General features: G+C 51.2%; 1 protein-coding gene across 2 annotated transcripts in view; it reads left to right on the plus strand.

The window, feature by feature from the left end:
• The window catches only part of CACNG2 (calcium voltage-gated channel auxiliary subunit gamma 2), a 48135-nt gene extending 33817 nt beyond the window's left edge, over window positions 1-14318 (plus strand). For both annotated transcript variants that reach the window (XM_032196813.1, XM_032196805.1), the window contains 3 exons: window positions 9910-9993; window positions 13289-13429; window positions 13749-14318. In XM_032196813.1, coding sequence (XP_032052704.1) covers window positions 9910-9993; window positions 13289-13429; window positions 13749-14284 — 761 coding nt within the window. In that variant the 3' untranslated portion in view covers window positions 14285-14318. The remainder of the gene's footprint in view (window positions 1-9909; window positions 9994-13288; window positions 13430-13748) is intronic.
• The last annotated feature ends 695 nt before the right edge of the window (window positions 14319-15013 follow it).

Below are 15013 nucleotides of genomic sequence, written 5' to 3' on the forward strand. Positions count from 1 at the left end.
TGCAGGAAGCTCTGCTGGGCACGTCTCCAGGGGATGCGATCCCAGCCACACAAGGTGGCTTGGACATGATTCAAACCCCTGAAACGGCCCTTCAGGTTTCTAACTGAGTGTAACCGGACCAGATCACGTTAGAAATAATATTCTCCAGTCTAGTACTGCAAGTAAATTTTATCCCGTTATGAATAGCCTCCTCCCCAGGACGCAAGAGCAATGTTACATGTAGTGAAGCTGAAAACGCTTCAGAGATTAGCCCTAGCACATAGCTCACACCTCCAGACTCTTCTGTAATGAATTAGTGTGCTCAATGGATGAAAAAATATTGGTGCAGCAGCACGGTTTGCAGTCAAGCTTCAAAGGGGTTCTGGTGGCTGAGCAGCGCTACCTGCTCCAGCCGTGCCGCAGGGGCTTTCACGCTCATCCTTCGCAGCCTCCCCTCTGCCTGCTCCTGTCCAAATCATCCACCCCTCGCCGACCTCTGCTCACCTTTCTTGCAGGCACCATCCCTAAATCTGGCACGCTTCTCCTCTCCGCCGATTTCGTTTTAAAAGCAAACATAAACTTAACAGGATACACACACGCACGCAACCGTAAATGTCTCACAGTCCTGTGCTGCAATAAACCTCCCTCTTCCAAGCACCCTGCTGGCACTGTTTGCTTGTTAAATAAGCCCAGTGCTGTGCTTAAGCCTAACTTTTGTTACAAGTGCTTCAGGAGAGGGCCAAGGCACTTTGTTTCCTTGTAAAGCACAGGGGTACCTGCAACTCAGGAGAAATAACATGAATAAAATTATTAACGTTCTATAAGCAGCCTCCAAAGGCTAACACTGCTCGCAAGGCTTGGCATTTGTTTTTGCTGGGCTGCATGAGGAAGGGACCTGAAATTAAATCTGTGCAATAGCTGCTCCAACAGCCGGTGTTCGACATGGGCTGGGAGCAGAGCAGTGAGCCGGAGCGGCAGCTGCTCCTCTGGAGGTGTCGGGAGCCACGGTGCAGCTGGGCAGCACGCTCTGGTTGGATTCACGTGGGCCAGATACCTCGTTTGGCCCCGTGGGGTGTAATCTGTGTTTACCAACGTGTTTTGAGCTGGGGAAGGGGCTGCACAGGGGGCTGTCCCCAGCAAGGGGACATTGCCAGGGCAGGGAGCTCCCCTTCCAACCACTGGGGACACCAATAGCTTTGTCCCCAGCGGCTGGCAAGAACAGGCTCCCTGTGCATCGCATCTGCCGCATCCTTCCCCCCATTTCTTTATTGCTTTAGGGGCATTTGCTGCCTGAAGGGACAGCAAAGCCCCCAGGGCACTTTATCTGGCTGCAGCGAGGGATGAGCGATGCTCCCCAGCTGGGCAAAGCCTGGGCGAGCTCAGCGAGCGCGTAATGGCCGCGGCGCTCGTCTGTGGCGGCCCCGCGCCAGGGGAGCTTCCTCAGCCTTGCATGAAGGGCTTTGGGTTCCCCCAGTGTCAGCCGTGCTGGCGGATACCCAGCACTGCTCTTGCTCTGCTTCTTTGCCTAAAATCATCTCCACGCTTGTCTTCTGGGCTGGAAGAGATATAACAGGTTTTCCAACCCTGGTGAAGCCACTCAGACCAATTCTTGCAGTGCAGCCAGTCCCCCAGTTCTCACCCTGAGGTCATTAAAGAAACCAATTGCTAAATAAGAGGGATGAGGTCTCACCCTTCCCCTGTGTGTCCGAGCCTCGGAGGGAAAGGGGCAGGAGACAGGCAGGATGGAGCAAAAGCTATTACTGCCATTGCCTTGCTCCATTCTCTGGATTATTTCCCTAGGGTACTCGGGTATTTTTATTATTAATAACTAATTTTTATACAGCACTTTTCATTCTGAAGGACCCTAAAGCACACCACATACTTCACAAGTTAATTGCCAGCTGTGAGCCTAATTCCTTGCTTGGTTGTGACCATAGCAGCTGAAGGTGCCGCTCAGGGTCTCACTGGGTTTGCACCAGTTTAACCGAGGACAGCCGCTCCCTATAGAACCAGCAGGATATGTCAGAGACAAATGCAGCGTAAGGTTGGAGGTGAAAGATCTGAATTGCCTTTTTTCCTCCTTGATAATTTGAAAATGACTAAGGAAAAGGCTTTCAGAAAGCCTTCTGACCACAGCACTGCGATTGCAAGCGTCCACGCCTGTGCGCCATGACTTCCAATCGCCCCCAGGGCTATGGTCTCACCTCCCACCAAGATATCAGCCACCAGGGTAAGCCTGGCCCTGTCCTCTGATGTACTCTCAGAGATCAACGCCATTGTTTTGGGGAGAAAAAATAAATGCAACCCAACCAGAGGAGGGGAATTATAAATCTTCCACCACAAGGATATCCTCTGCGTGCTTCTGGGGAGGACGCAGCCCAGCTGAGCTCTGGGTCTTCAAGCTCATGGCTGGGGCTCTTCAGCCCCTACATCCCCATCAGCTGGGACAGTGTTTACATGCTCTTGTTTCTGAGAGTTTGATGTTGCAACCCTGTATGCAAAACCTGTCCTAGTTACAATATTGCTGCCGTGACAGGAAAAGGAAAAAGAAAAAAGAAAAAAAAAAGAAAGAAAGAAAGAAAAAAAAAAAGGAAAAAAAAAAAAAAAGGAAGCAACAGCTCTTAAATTCTCCCTTCATCCCATCCACCCTTTTCCCCCCAGGCTTCCATTAGTATCTCCCTTCCCCTGACATCTGGATGTGCCGCCGCAGCTTGGGATTGCCTGTGGTAGCGGTGGAGCAGCTCCTCTCCTCCCACACCTTATGCACATCATTTCTCTCTCACTGCAGATAATTGCATCACCCTTCCTGTCACTCGGCTCGCAGTTGTAGTGTCACATTTGACTCGTTTTCCACACACACACAAATGTTCTTGCTACAAATTGCCAGTTTGGTGGTTTGTTGGTTGTGTTTTTTTTTATCCATCCGGAATATCTTGATTTCTTTCGCTTGCCCTTTCCGTTTCGTCAGGACTTCTCTCCATGCCCTGATCATCTCCTGCCTTCACTCTTCCACCCTCCCTCCAGCAGCTCCAGCTCTCCGGCTGTGCTCCAGGGTGGCTAAACCCCAACATCACACTGCAACACCTGAGCACAACTATTTACAAACCCTTTTCTCAGTCCTTTTTCTGGCTCCCAGCTCATTCACGGACCACTTCTGCCTCTTCTTGCAAGGCAGAGGTAATAGCTTTTACTGGCTCAGCTGCCATGCCTTGAAAACTCTGTGACAGGGCTTGTACGCATGGAAGTTCACATGGTTTTGTGCACCAGGCACCCTCACAGCTGCAGAAATAGTTCCTAACCTCTCTGCTGAGGAATCAGAGGCATCGTCAGTGCTTTACACATCCATCAAACCACACGGGAAAATATCAGTGAGGAAAACACAAACGCTTTCATTGATGTGTATATATGAAATCACAAGGTGCATTTGCTATGTATGTAGAAATAAGACTATTTTCAGTTGCAGAAACCCATCACAGCTGGGAAATGTAAGAAATACAACATTAGGAGGAGAAAACAGCCGTAGCTTTAGATAAGCCTACTACATTTTTGTGTTTAGTACTGTTTTCAGAAGAAATTCGGCTCAGGTTTGATTCTGGCAGCATCTAGAAAATAGAGTCAATAGCTTACCAGGGGAGATGTTTGTACTGGATGTATGCAAAAAAAAAAAAAAAAAAAAAAGGATTTTTTGAATGACTTTTCTTATTGCCGTGTTGAGGTTTTTAATTTGTAACTTGGACAGATGTCTAGCAGTGCCTGAAAACCAGCCACCCGCAATGCTTCAGCTTGCAAAGCTCCAGCGTGCTGGATTTGTCTTTGCACCAAAACGCCTTCCAGAGCCTGTGCACAGCGTCCCCAGCCAACCCCCCTCTCTGCCTGCAACAAAGCTCGGGAAATTCCAAGCAACGCCGCCGCGGATATTTTGGAAAGTTACAACCCTGTAACAAGAGGGTGTTTATAAGCGTAAATCTTCGGATAATCTTAATAACTGCTTTTGCTACTGCTGCACTTCGTGGCAGAGCGTTGAGCCAGCCGGGGGGCAGCGGAGGACGGAGCTGCAGGGTGGGGAGGCAGGGAGAAAGCTGCTGCCCCAGGAGGAGGCTTCGAGGCCAGGACTCCACTCACCCTCTCCTCCCCAGTGTTGATTTCTCCCACTTTTCTGTCCCTTGCCCAGCGACATCCACATTTTTCTTTCTATTAACTGCCTCCCGACCAAAGTCATCTCGCTGGAATTGGTGCTGTCAGGCCGTTCGCTGCTGTAGCTTTGGTCACGGTTAATGCGCTGCGATATAGCCCTTCCTTCGGGCTCATCGAGGCACTGTAAGGCAGTGTTTGTACCATTTTTGCTGCAGTAAAACCCCGTTATTATCTGATCCTTAGCAACAGCTGTAATAAACATGATTATTAATAATACGTCGAGGAGAGCTGGTATAATGGTTCTCCCTTGTAGGCAGGGGGGATATTCTTTCATAACTATAAGATCAATTTCTATTTTGCATCAGTCCTTTTACAGTCTTCTTCACCACAATATCTGAATGATTTCCAGTGGCACATTAAGTGATGGGGCTTGATATCAGTCACATGTGGTTTGTTCTTTTATCCTCTCCCCAGGGAGAGAATTATGTATGCAACATACTGGTTATGTTGCTAGGGTTTTGTTTGCGTTCTTTTTATTATTTTTTTTTTTATTTTTAACATATGCACTGCTGCATGTTTATGTTGGAGGAGGCCACATCAAAGCAGGCACGTTGCAGCTGTATGGGAAGGTGGCAAGATTTTGGATGGCCCTTTGTCCTCGTGGGATCTCTGCTGTTTCTCCAGACGCAACCCCTGCAGACCCCACTGGCTGCCCCACTGAGCCTCACCTCGTGGTAGAAAGCTCCTCTGTCCCTAAAGAATAGAGCTGTGGGTTCTGTGGACTTAAAGCTTCCCACCTGAATCAAAAGGCATTGCCACTGGCACAGCATCGCCTGCGGCTGCACAGGGCCAGGGCTCCTAGAGCCCCCATCCCTCAAAATGACCATCCCTCGTGTATAACCCTGCAACCTGTAACCAAGGCCTTTAAATCCATACTGAGACATGTGAAGAGATGGCCTCATTTTTACAAGATGCCATCCTAGGGCAATAGAGAGCACTTTGGGGTAACCGGCTTTTTTTTAGGGTGCCTCAGCACAGGCAGGTGAAAGCAGATGCCCATGAGCACTCTCTCTGCTCCCTGCCACTGCACTCTTCACCAGCTCCAAATCTTCCCAAATAATGAGCACTTTTGTGTGCTTCCTCCTTGGAAGGGTGGAGCTGAGTCAAAATGCCTTTAAAGGGCGTTTCCTGTGCTTCTCTTGGCACACCATGAAACCTCACTCCTTCCTCTTGAAACTACTATCATCAACCAGAGAGTCAGCATCACTAGCAGCATTTCTGGATGGTGACGGCAAACCTCCACTCCTGGTTTGGAAAACCTTTGCCAGGATGTGTCAGGCATGCCAATGCTTTGCCATACAGCTCTGGAGTTTGTGCTCTCAGCCCAGAGGCTGGCTCTGAGCTTCACCACCTGGCACCAAAGGGGCTCAGATCAGAAATGGGGACCTAGAGCAGAAAGAAATGTTTTTGCTTTTTTCCTGTCCACCTGCCCTTCATGGGTCGTTTCATGCCATTTGTTTCACAGGTAAATAGCAAGTGTCAGTTTAATCTTCAGTGAAGTTTACTTCTAAGGCAGGAATCACAAGCATGCATCTGGGAGGTCTTTCACATGGGCACAGCCTCAGCACTTATTGGAGAGGTCACATCAAGGAGGAGCATGTTACATTTGAACTGGAAGGTGGGGAGAATTATCTGGTCCAAATGACTCCAGTGTCTGATCACCTTCATGATTTTAATACAAATATCCTCAGGCTGCTTCCCCGAGGCAGGGAAATACCATTATTCCCAGTGCCGGTGACAGAAGAGGGGGGTTAAGTGACTTGCTAAAACGATACAGGAAGCGTGTGGCAGCAAGAGGTGCCGAATCCTTGGCTAACACCGCGCCGTCGCTCCGAGTTTTTAGAGACAACAGCTATATCCAGCCACTTTATTTATTTCTTCGCAAGCCACCATGCCAAAACCTCTGCTAAATTAGAGAGGGAGGCTAGAGGAAAGCTTTCAGCGGATTGCTTTTTCCCATAAATGGAAATATCACAAATCATTCTGGGAAAACAGGTCTTTCTGTTCTCTCCCCTCTTTGTCTGCTTCTCTCCTTTTGGACGTCTCTTCCTCTCCCTCTGGCTCCCAGTTTTCAGATGTACGGTCCTGACCATTTAAAAGCGCTCCCTGCCCTGCAGGAAGGGAGCAGCTTTGTGCTCTTTGGAACTTACTATTTGCCAGTGGATTGCACTCTGCAGGCAGGCAAGACTTCTGAAACAGCCAGGGCTGCACAAAGCGGCACAAAAATAAACCGTGCCATCAGCAGCACCGAGCCAGGCTCTCATCGGGGGTAACTCGGTCCGGCTCGCGCTGCAGCAGAGCTGGCAGCTGCCAGCTGCCCTGGATAGACAGCGTGTACCCAAACGGTGGCCTGGCCGCATCAGAGGAGGTCTCTGAGACTAAAAACTCAGTCGAAGCTGATGTCTGTGCGCCTCAGACATTTGGTCGCTCTTGGCAGCATGGCAGGTCACAGCCCAACGTGCTGTCTCTGCTCCTAAGCTTCCCAAAGCTCGGGCAGGTGACAAGCAAACGCTGGGGATCTCACTGAAGGACTCACGATAACACCCAGGGGATTTGGGGGATGCTCAGGTATCTTGCTGTCGTGTCAGAAGGCTGAGCGCTAGGATTAGGGGTATTTTCCATGGACCTGGGCATCCTCAGCTTTTCATTCCCAAGACAAGTCAGAGCTTGGTTGCTTAGCATATCCCAAATCAGGCTGCCCCAAGGAGCCCCAAAGTGGTGTGTCAAGTAGGATTTTCAAATAATGATGTGCTCCTGCTCAGGAGCTGCAGTTTGGCACGGGGCTCTTCCCTCCCTGTCTCTGTGAATGAATGGGAGAAGGGCCTTGTGTCAGACCTCCAAAACACCTCTGAGCAGCCTCATCCCCATCCCCGTGCATGGCTGAGGCATTTCCACTGGCACAGGTGCTGGGGAGGCTGTCCCACCATCCCAGCAGGCCACGGATGTCCATGAGAGAACTGCTGAGCCACCTTGGTGCCAGAAGTGACTTCTCCATGCTGAGCAGTTTCCTGAGCTGCCCTAGAATCACAGAATTATGGAATATCCACAAAGATCATCGAGTCCAACTTCTGGGTCCCCAAAGCATCCTGAGCACTTGTTCAGCCTCTAATACCCGTGTGGCCACCCTGTGCCCTCTGGAGCACGTCCCCACAGCATGTCATGCCGAGCAGTGCTGTTTCCCCATCTCACAAGGTGGGCCTCCAAGGCAGAGATAAGAAATGGCTTTAGCAGCATGCCTGTGGCAGAGCAGAAAATGAATCTTGTTCTCTCCTATTCCCAGTGACCGCATTAATGACCTAAATTCTGCATCCTTTCTCCATCCATCGCCCATATGAGCTAGGAGGCATTGGAGGAGAGGCTGTGGTAGCACGGACAAACTGCTGTCATCCAGAGCCATGGCGCTCTGTGCTGGTGTCACACACAAAGCAGCAGCTAAGGTGGGACCAGTGCTGCCCACCCTGCCTTCAGCACACCAGCAGGACTGAACCAGGAGGTGGACGAGTCCAGAACAGCACATGAAGATGAAGAGCGGCTCCTCAATACCGCAGCATGTTAAACACACTGGGGTTGGACACCCCAATGACCAAGCACCCTGCTGAGCCACTTCTGCAACACCCACGGGACATCCAGCACCAGAAGCAAGTTTTCAAGGAGCCTGCATGTCACCTCTAAGCACCTGAGCCTCCAGCTAGCTGTGCCACACAAGCCTACAAAACAAAACACAGCAAGGGAAAGGAGCCCTTCATGCAATTATCTGCCCTCCTCACTGGTACTGTGTGGGCAAGTAGCAGGTGGGAGTGTGGCAGGGAAATTTGCTTGGCTGTGAAGCTTTCCTTCCAGGAGAGCCATGGCTGAGAAGCAGACACTTGGATGAAGTAACTGTGCTGGGGAAGGGTGATTAATAACCTCCTTTCACAGCCCACAGGTTCATTGTGGGAACAACACTTCAGAGGTCTACAGAGAGGCTTTGCTCCTACTTTCTTTTCCTGTTACTTACCTCTTACACACACTCCTCTCTGCTGTGTCTAGCCTCTTCACGGAAGCTCTTTGAACTAGCAGTTAAAGGCGATGGGTATCTCAGAAGTACCAGGCACAAGCCAACAGGACGCAGAAGAGCTGAGCTTGGCAGTTGACCCAGCAGATCTACAGCTATCTGCTCAGTGCAGCCTCCCAGAGCATCCCAAACTTTCCTTCAGCAAAGCCTGGCCTGGAGAAAAATGCAGGGGAAACCCTTTGTGCTTGGTCCCTCTTGCAGATAGACCCAAATACCTGAGAGATCAAGGAGTGATCTCTTTATCAGGTAGTATAGTGTTAGGACAAGAGGCAATGGCTTTAAAATAAAAGAGTGGGTTTACAGTAAATTTTAGGAAGAAATTCTTTACTGTGAGGGTGGGAGGCACTAGAACAGGCTGCCCAGAGAAGCTGTGGATGCCCCATCCCAGGAGGTCTTCAAGGCCAGGCTGGATGGGGCTTTGGGCAACCTGGTCTGGTGGGAGGTGTCCCTGCCCATGGCTGGGTGATCTTTAAGGCCCCTTCTAACCCAAATCATCTGTCCCCAGTTAGGGGACCCATGGGACCACCATGCCCAGCCACGCACCACATGTGGAAACTTCATCCCTCCTTTCCAAACAGCCACCTCTGTCCCACCAAGAACAACTTGATACCTCAAGATACTAGTCAACCAGTGGCTGGTCAACCAGTGGTCGTGATGCTGATGATGCTCGAGGATTACCACTCTGGAGCAGTAATGCTGATTTCAAGAGGAGAGTGACAAGAATGGTGAAAATAAGAAACTGGTAGAAATCCCATATGATGAAGGACCAGGCAGATCTCTCTGGCCTCCTGGTGGGAGGGCTTTGCTGGTCATGGAGTATGTGAAAGATGGTTCCCACAGAAGCAGAGAGGCTCGGAGAAGACCCTGTATGGAAATGAGACTGGTCAATCTTCAGGTGACCAGCCCAGCTTCTCATCTAAAGCAGAAGATTTGACTCCTGCAGTGCATGGGGTGCTTGGCTACAGAGCTGCACCCACACACTCGTGCCAAGCTTCTTGCAGGCTTAATCTGTGAGAGAACACAAGAGGAGGCCTGGTAAAGGTACACAAAACAAGCAGTCATATGGGGAAAGTAGATTAGGAGCTTTTGTTCTTCTCATACAACACTGGAACAATGGAATATATCCCGCCAGTGAAATGACTAGGTAGAGCAAATTCACAGCTGAGAAAAACAAACACTTCTCCGCACAAACACAATCAGCCCGCTGTACACAGCACTGCTGGAATCCACCGAGGCCACGCCAGGTGAAATTCAAATGGAGAGTGGGCTTTCCTACGGCTACACAAATACCCGAAGTTGTACCAGTGGATGCTAACAGAAGGGATATTAACCCGCGTGCTTTGCCGCTTAACCCAGCCTGCAACCCCTGGTCCACCCCCTGCAGAGGTGGGCAGCGAACTCCTGTCTATCCGTGGCCAAGATCTTCAGTGCTGCCTGCCACAAAGCAAGGGATGCTGCTCTGGGTGTACACGAGTTTGCATCTGTCTTGTGTGCATAAGAGGGAGATGTATGTATGAGCATGCGAGGAGAGCATCTGGTGGTCCGTACATGAGCGCGGGTGCTGCCTGGGAGAAAGGAAGGGAGGGTGTAAAGCGCGATGCAGAGGGCAGTTGTTCCTTCATGGAGGTTTCTGGTGTTCTCATTTGTTCTTTTTTTTTTTTTTCTTCTCTCTTGTTCCCTAGGGAATTTTAAAGGTCTGTGTAAGCAAATCGATCACTTCCCTGAGGATGCAGATTATGAAGCCGATACAGCAGAATATTTCCTCCGTAAGTCCAGAGGCATTTTTCCTTGCAACTGCTCGTAGGTGCTAGTGTTGGGTGCCTTTTGCTCTCTGAAGGCAATGCAGTATAACTCTGGGCCCTGAGGGGCTTGGGGGGGCTGAGGGAGCGATGTCTGTGAGGGGTGGGCAGGGCCCCTCCATGCCCCTGAGCCTCTGCATCTCCCCTGGCTGTCTCCCCTTTCACCTGCCTGGGACCTGCTGTTTCTAACTCGTTGTGACAACCAGTGGCATATTCTCATTAATGGCAACCAATTATGAAAGAAATCTGGAGTCTTTTAACCCAAATCCATCAGAGAGCTGCAGAGCACAGCCTGACACATGACAACAACGCTCTCTGAAGCCCTCTCCAAGGCACAGGCCGCCTGGGGACACGGGGTGGGTGCAGGTCATGGTTGCAGCTGGTTCTGCACCCACAGCTTGGGCACGGGACCACCAGCGCTCCCCTCCACATCTCTGCTTTGAATGCCCAAATGCGTGCACCCACCTAATGCAGAGCAAGGTTATAGTCCCTCCAGTTGCATCAGATTTAAGAAATTCCCTGAGCTGTGTCCGAGGAGCACCCATTTCTCTCTTGTGCCACCTCTCCCCAGACACTAGTGGCCTTCAGAGCGGGCCCATGGCAAGCCGCCATTTCCTCCTGCCCTGCGAGCAGGAGCTTGCTCTTCCTTTATCTCAGCTGTGTCCCCACTATCCGTTCCTCTCCCTGCAAGCACAATGTCCTCTGACAACACGAGAAGAGATCTTCTCCCTTCAGGAACCCGAGACAAGAGCTTTTGACCCCCCAAGGTGAAGCACCAGCGGCCTCCAAAGGCCTCTCAGAACTGCTCCTTGTCTGCCAGGTGTGCTGGGAGCCAGCTGCGGCGGCCCAGCCCTGCGGCAGAGATGAGAGAGATAATTTAGGCTCTGGAAAGCTCATTTGTATGTGAAAAGAGGAGGCTCTTATGCTGCTTCCTCTTGGTTTCTCAAACACTCCTTCGCCCACTGTTATTGTAAATAACCCGGGGAGATTGCCTTTCCGCAGCCTTGGTCTCTTCATGGCTGCGTGGCCCCTGCATGGCGGAGCAGGAGGCTCGGCTGTGATCCGTTTTGGCACAGCAGCTGTGCAGGCTGCCTCCAAGGACAAATCTGCTCTTGCACAGTCGTTTGGGAGCGAGGAGGCTGCAAGCATCCACTGAGCTACAGCAGGGAGAGCTGGGGGAAGGGGGCGAACATCCCAAGAGCTGTGGATCCATTCCCTCAGAGGGAAGAAGGTCTGAAGGCAAAAACTGTCAGGACCTGCCAGCGGCCCCAAGGCAGAACCCTTTTAATGTGAGAAGTGGGTTCAAAGTGGGATTTGGCTGGTCCGTTAAGGACTTCTTGGGTCACTCCTGAGGGGAGTGGGGCTTCTGCTGCCTTAGCCCTGGCTGGAGAGGGACCTCACCGAACAGCCTCTTCTCAGGACTTCTGCCAAATTGGGGTCCCCAGCTGCTCTGCACAGGCAACACCTGGAGGTATGAGCAAAAGCAGCTAGAAAGATATTTATTATTATCAAACTAGGTGATTCCTTTGCTTGGAGGACCAGCATGACTGTGGGAGAGGGCCCGTGGCCAATCTAGAAAGGCTTAGACTTTATGCCTGCCAGCCATCTACAGAAGGTGTCTTATGTTTCTAGAAATGAAACACCAGTCAGGGAGTAAGCAGCAGCATCCCTGTGCTTCTTTGCTGGAAGGAATCTGACTTAGAAAACAATCAAATGCTATGAGGGAGTATCCAAACACCATCATAAATCCTCTTCTCTTTAGCCCCAAGGATCCCAGAAGACCGGATGAGATCCTGCCCCTCTCTTGCTTGCATGGTCTTCCAGAGGGGCAGGAGGCAGGGGCTGCCCTCACCCTTCACATGCTGCCTGCAGCTCCCCATGTCAGCCAGCAACTTGAGTTCTCCCAACAGATGGGAATTTCAGAATTCAGACCCAATTAAAACCGATGAGGTCAGGGTGGGGTTGTGAGCATCCCTCTAGAAACCCTCCGAACAGAGGATGTCTGCTTGATATTTGCTCACCGCCATTTAGCTTCGCCTTGTCGAATCCTGCCTTGCCTTCCAGAAGCTATTAAGAAGGTTATTATCACTCGCCTGTTCCCTGAAACACAGCCAGGCAGAACTGGAAAGCAAGCAAGAGAGGTTTTCTCCCTGTCTTTTCCATTCCCTATGTGCAGGCAGGGGGCTAGGGCCCCCCACAAAAATAAAGCCTATTTTGTCTGCCTGATGGGATCCCAACACCAGCAGGGTCTTTGAAGCACAATCTCTCCTTGGTTCGTAAAAAGTCACATCTTTGCTTCGGTAAGGTTCATTCTTGTAGGCAAGGAGGGATTGGCTTTCATCCCTCTTCCAAATCTTTGCTCCACAAGCAGAATTGCACCAGCGTGCCTGATACCTTTCTTTACCAAGCAAGGCTTCATTTCACGCTTCACAGCTTATTTTCTCTTGGGAAGGGAGGAAGGAAAACCTTCCTCATAAAAAATAAGAATATCGGCAACACAAACCGATGCAGAGTGCCCAAATACATGTGAGTCCCCCCCAAAGCTCTGGGGTACATCGTGCATGCCTGTGCAGGCATCTGCATGCATCTGTGCCATTGCCCTCTGCTGGCTGAGCTCTTCTGTATCGACCGATGGTGTGCGTGTGTGTGGGAGCTGGCACACACGCACCCATCCCTGTCCTCTGGAAGGAGCCCAGTTGTTTAATCACCAGGATAAAGCCCTGTGTGCCGGCACGCAGCGCTTGGAGTTTTGCTCCTCAGCCTCACTGCAGTCGCAGAGTGGAGAGCAGCACCAGGAGCTGCTTCCCAGCCCTGAAAAAGTCTCCTCCCCTGAGAGGATGGTGCCTTTCGGGGATGTTTCGAGACTGAGTGGTGCTGTAGGATGCAGTGGGGCTGATGCTCTTTGACACACAGGCTTGTGCAGCATCAGTGCCAGGGCTCTCCTCCACCCACGGTCCCACCAAAAGCTGGGGAGAAGGCGGGAGGCAGGCGGCGAGGGGAGGCCCCCAGCTCCACCAGCCTCCGTCTCCTTGCTCCAGCCACAACTTCAGCGAGAGCTGCTTGCAGCTGCTCTCTTCCTGTGGCACACTTTCTCCATCTCCCTTTTTACTCCCTCCTGAATTACTCCCCTCATTCTCCCCGCACCTACCAAACACACTCGCGCCCTCAGGTCCCCCTTCGCCCCATGCTGCCTCCGCACCCCCTTTTCCTCTCTCTGACACGTGCACTGTTATCTCTGTCCCTCTCCCTCTCTCCTCCACAGGGGCTGTTAGAGCCTCTAGTATTTTTCCGATCCTGAGTGTGATTCTGCTTTTCATGGGTGGACTCTGCATTGCAGCCAGCGAGTTCTACAAAACCCGACACAACATCATCCTTAGTGCCGGCATCTTCTTCGTGTCTGCAGGTAACGGGACACACGTGGGACGGGCTTTGGGGCACGGGTGGGCTGTGTTTCCCAGCCCCGATGAGCCTTCCCAGGGGTGAAGATAACCCTATGAGGAAACCTCTCCATCCCGCTGCATGGAGACCACGGTGGGGAGAGGGTGTCCCTGTGTCCGGTGGCTTTTTGGGACCGGCATGGGAGAGTGGTGCAGGGATGCGGGAACAGCCTGAGGAAAGCTGTGGTGAAGTCCACGGGTGGGGGTAGAGTCTGGGGACCCCCATCACCCCCTCCCCGGGTCATTCTTGCCACGTTGTCCTCCTGACGGCCTCCTCTCTCTCAGGTCTGAGTAATATAATTGGCATCATCGTATACATATCAGCCAACGCTGGAGACCCCTCGAAGAGCGACTCCAAGAAGAACAGCTACTCCTATGGCTGGTCCTTCTACTTCGGGGCCCTGTCCTTCATTATAGCCGAGATGGTGGGAGTGCTGGCCGTCCACATGTTCATAGACCGGCACAAACAGCTGCGCGCCAACGCTCGCGCCACGGACTACCTCCAGTCCTCCGCCATCACCCGCATCCCCAGCTACCGGTACCGCTACCAGAGACGCAGCCGCTCCAGCTCCCGCTCCACCGAGCCTTCACACTCCAGGGATGCCTCTCCCGTCGGGATCAAAGGGTTCAACACCCTCCCATCAACAGAGATCTCGATGTACACCCTGAGCAGGGACCCGTTGAAGGCCACCACCACCCCCACCGCTACCTACAACTCCGACAGGGATAACAGCTTCCTCCAGGTTCACAACTGTATCCAGAAGGAGAACAAGGACTCTATCCACACCAACACAGCCAACCGCCGGACCACCCCGGTATGAAGCCGTCGCCAGGAGCTGGAAGCGGGGCAGGAGGAGGCAGGAGGACGGGGGGTGGGATGGGGGGCGAGGGCGGGGGGCGAGGGCAGGGGGCGGCGGAGGGGGGGAGGAGGAGGAGGAGGAGGAGGAGGAGGCGGCGCGAGCGCCCCTGGGGTGGGGCCCTTCCAATCGCAAAAAAAATATATATATCTAAAATTTAAAAAAAAAAAAAAAAAACAAAAAAAAAAAACAGAAAACACAAAAAAAAAACACACGCGGAAACAAAAATAAAAAATAAAAAGAACGGCCGATGAGCAAACAGATAAGCAGACAAACAAGCACGCGAACAAAACAAAAAGCAAACAAAGAAACAAGCGAGCAAACAAACAAAAGAAAATAAAAAGGAAACGCGAGGAAAGGAACAACAGTGAAAAAAAAATCTTTAAAAAAAAAAGAAAAAGAAAAAAGAAAAAAAAGAAAAACTTTAAAACTGAGAGAGATTTAAAAAATAGAAATAAATTTAAAAGAAAATGCATGATTTCCCATGTACCATTATTTTAACATTTAATAAAAACAGATTTAAAAAAAAAATATAAAAGGGAACCAAGAAATAGCAAATGACAATATACCAAGTGGGAGGAGGAGGAGGCAGCTCTTTGGATTTTGGGGGAGGGGGGGGGGGTCATTAATTTTATGGTTTGTTTCCCACTTACTTTATCCCAACGCAGGCTCCTGGGGGAGCAGAGGGGGGCT

The sequence above is a fragment of the Aythya fuligula genome, chromosome 1 (genome assembly GCF_009819795.1).
Source record: "Aythya fuligula isolate bAytFul2 chromosome 1, bAytFul2.pri, whole genome shotgun sequence".
NCBI lineage: Eukaryota > Metazoa > Chordata > Aves > Anseriformes > Anatidae > Aythya > Aythya fuligula.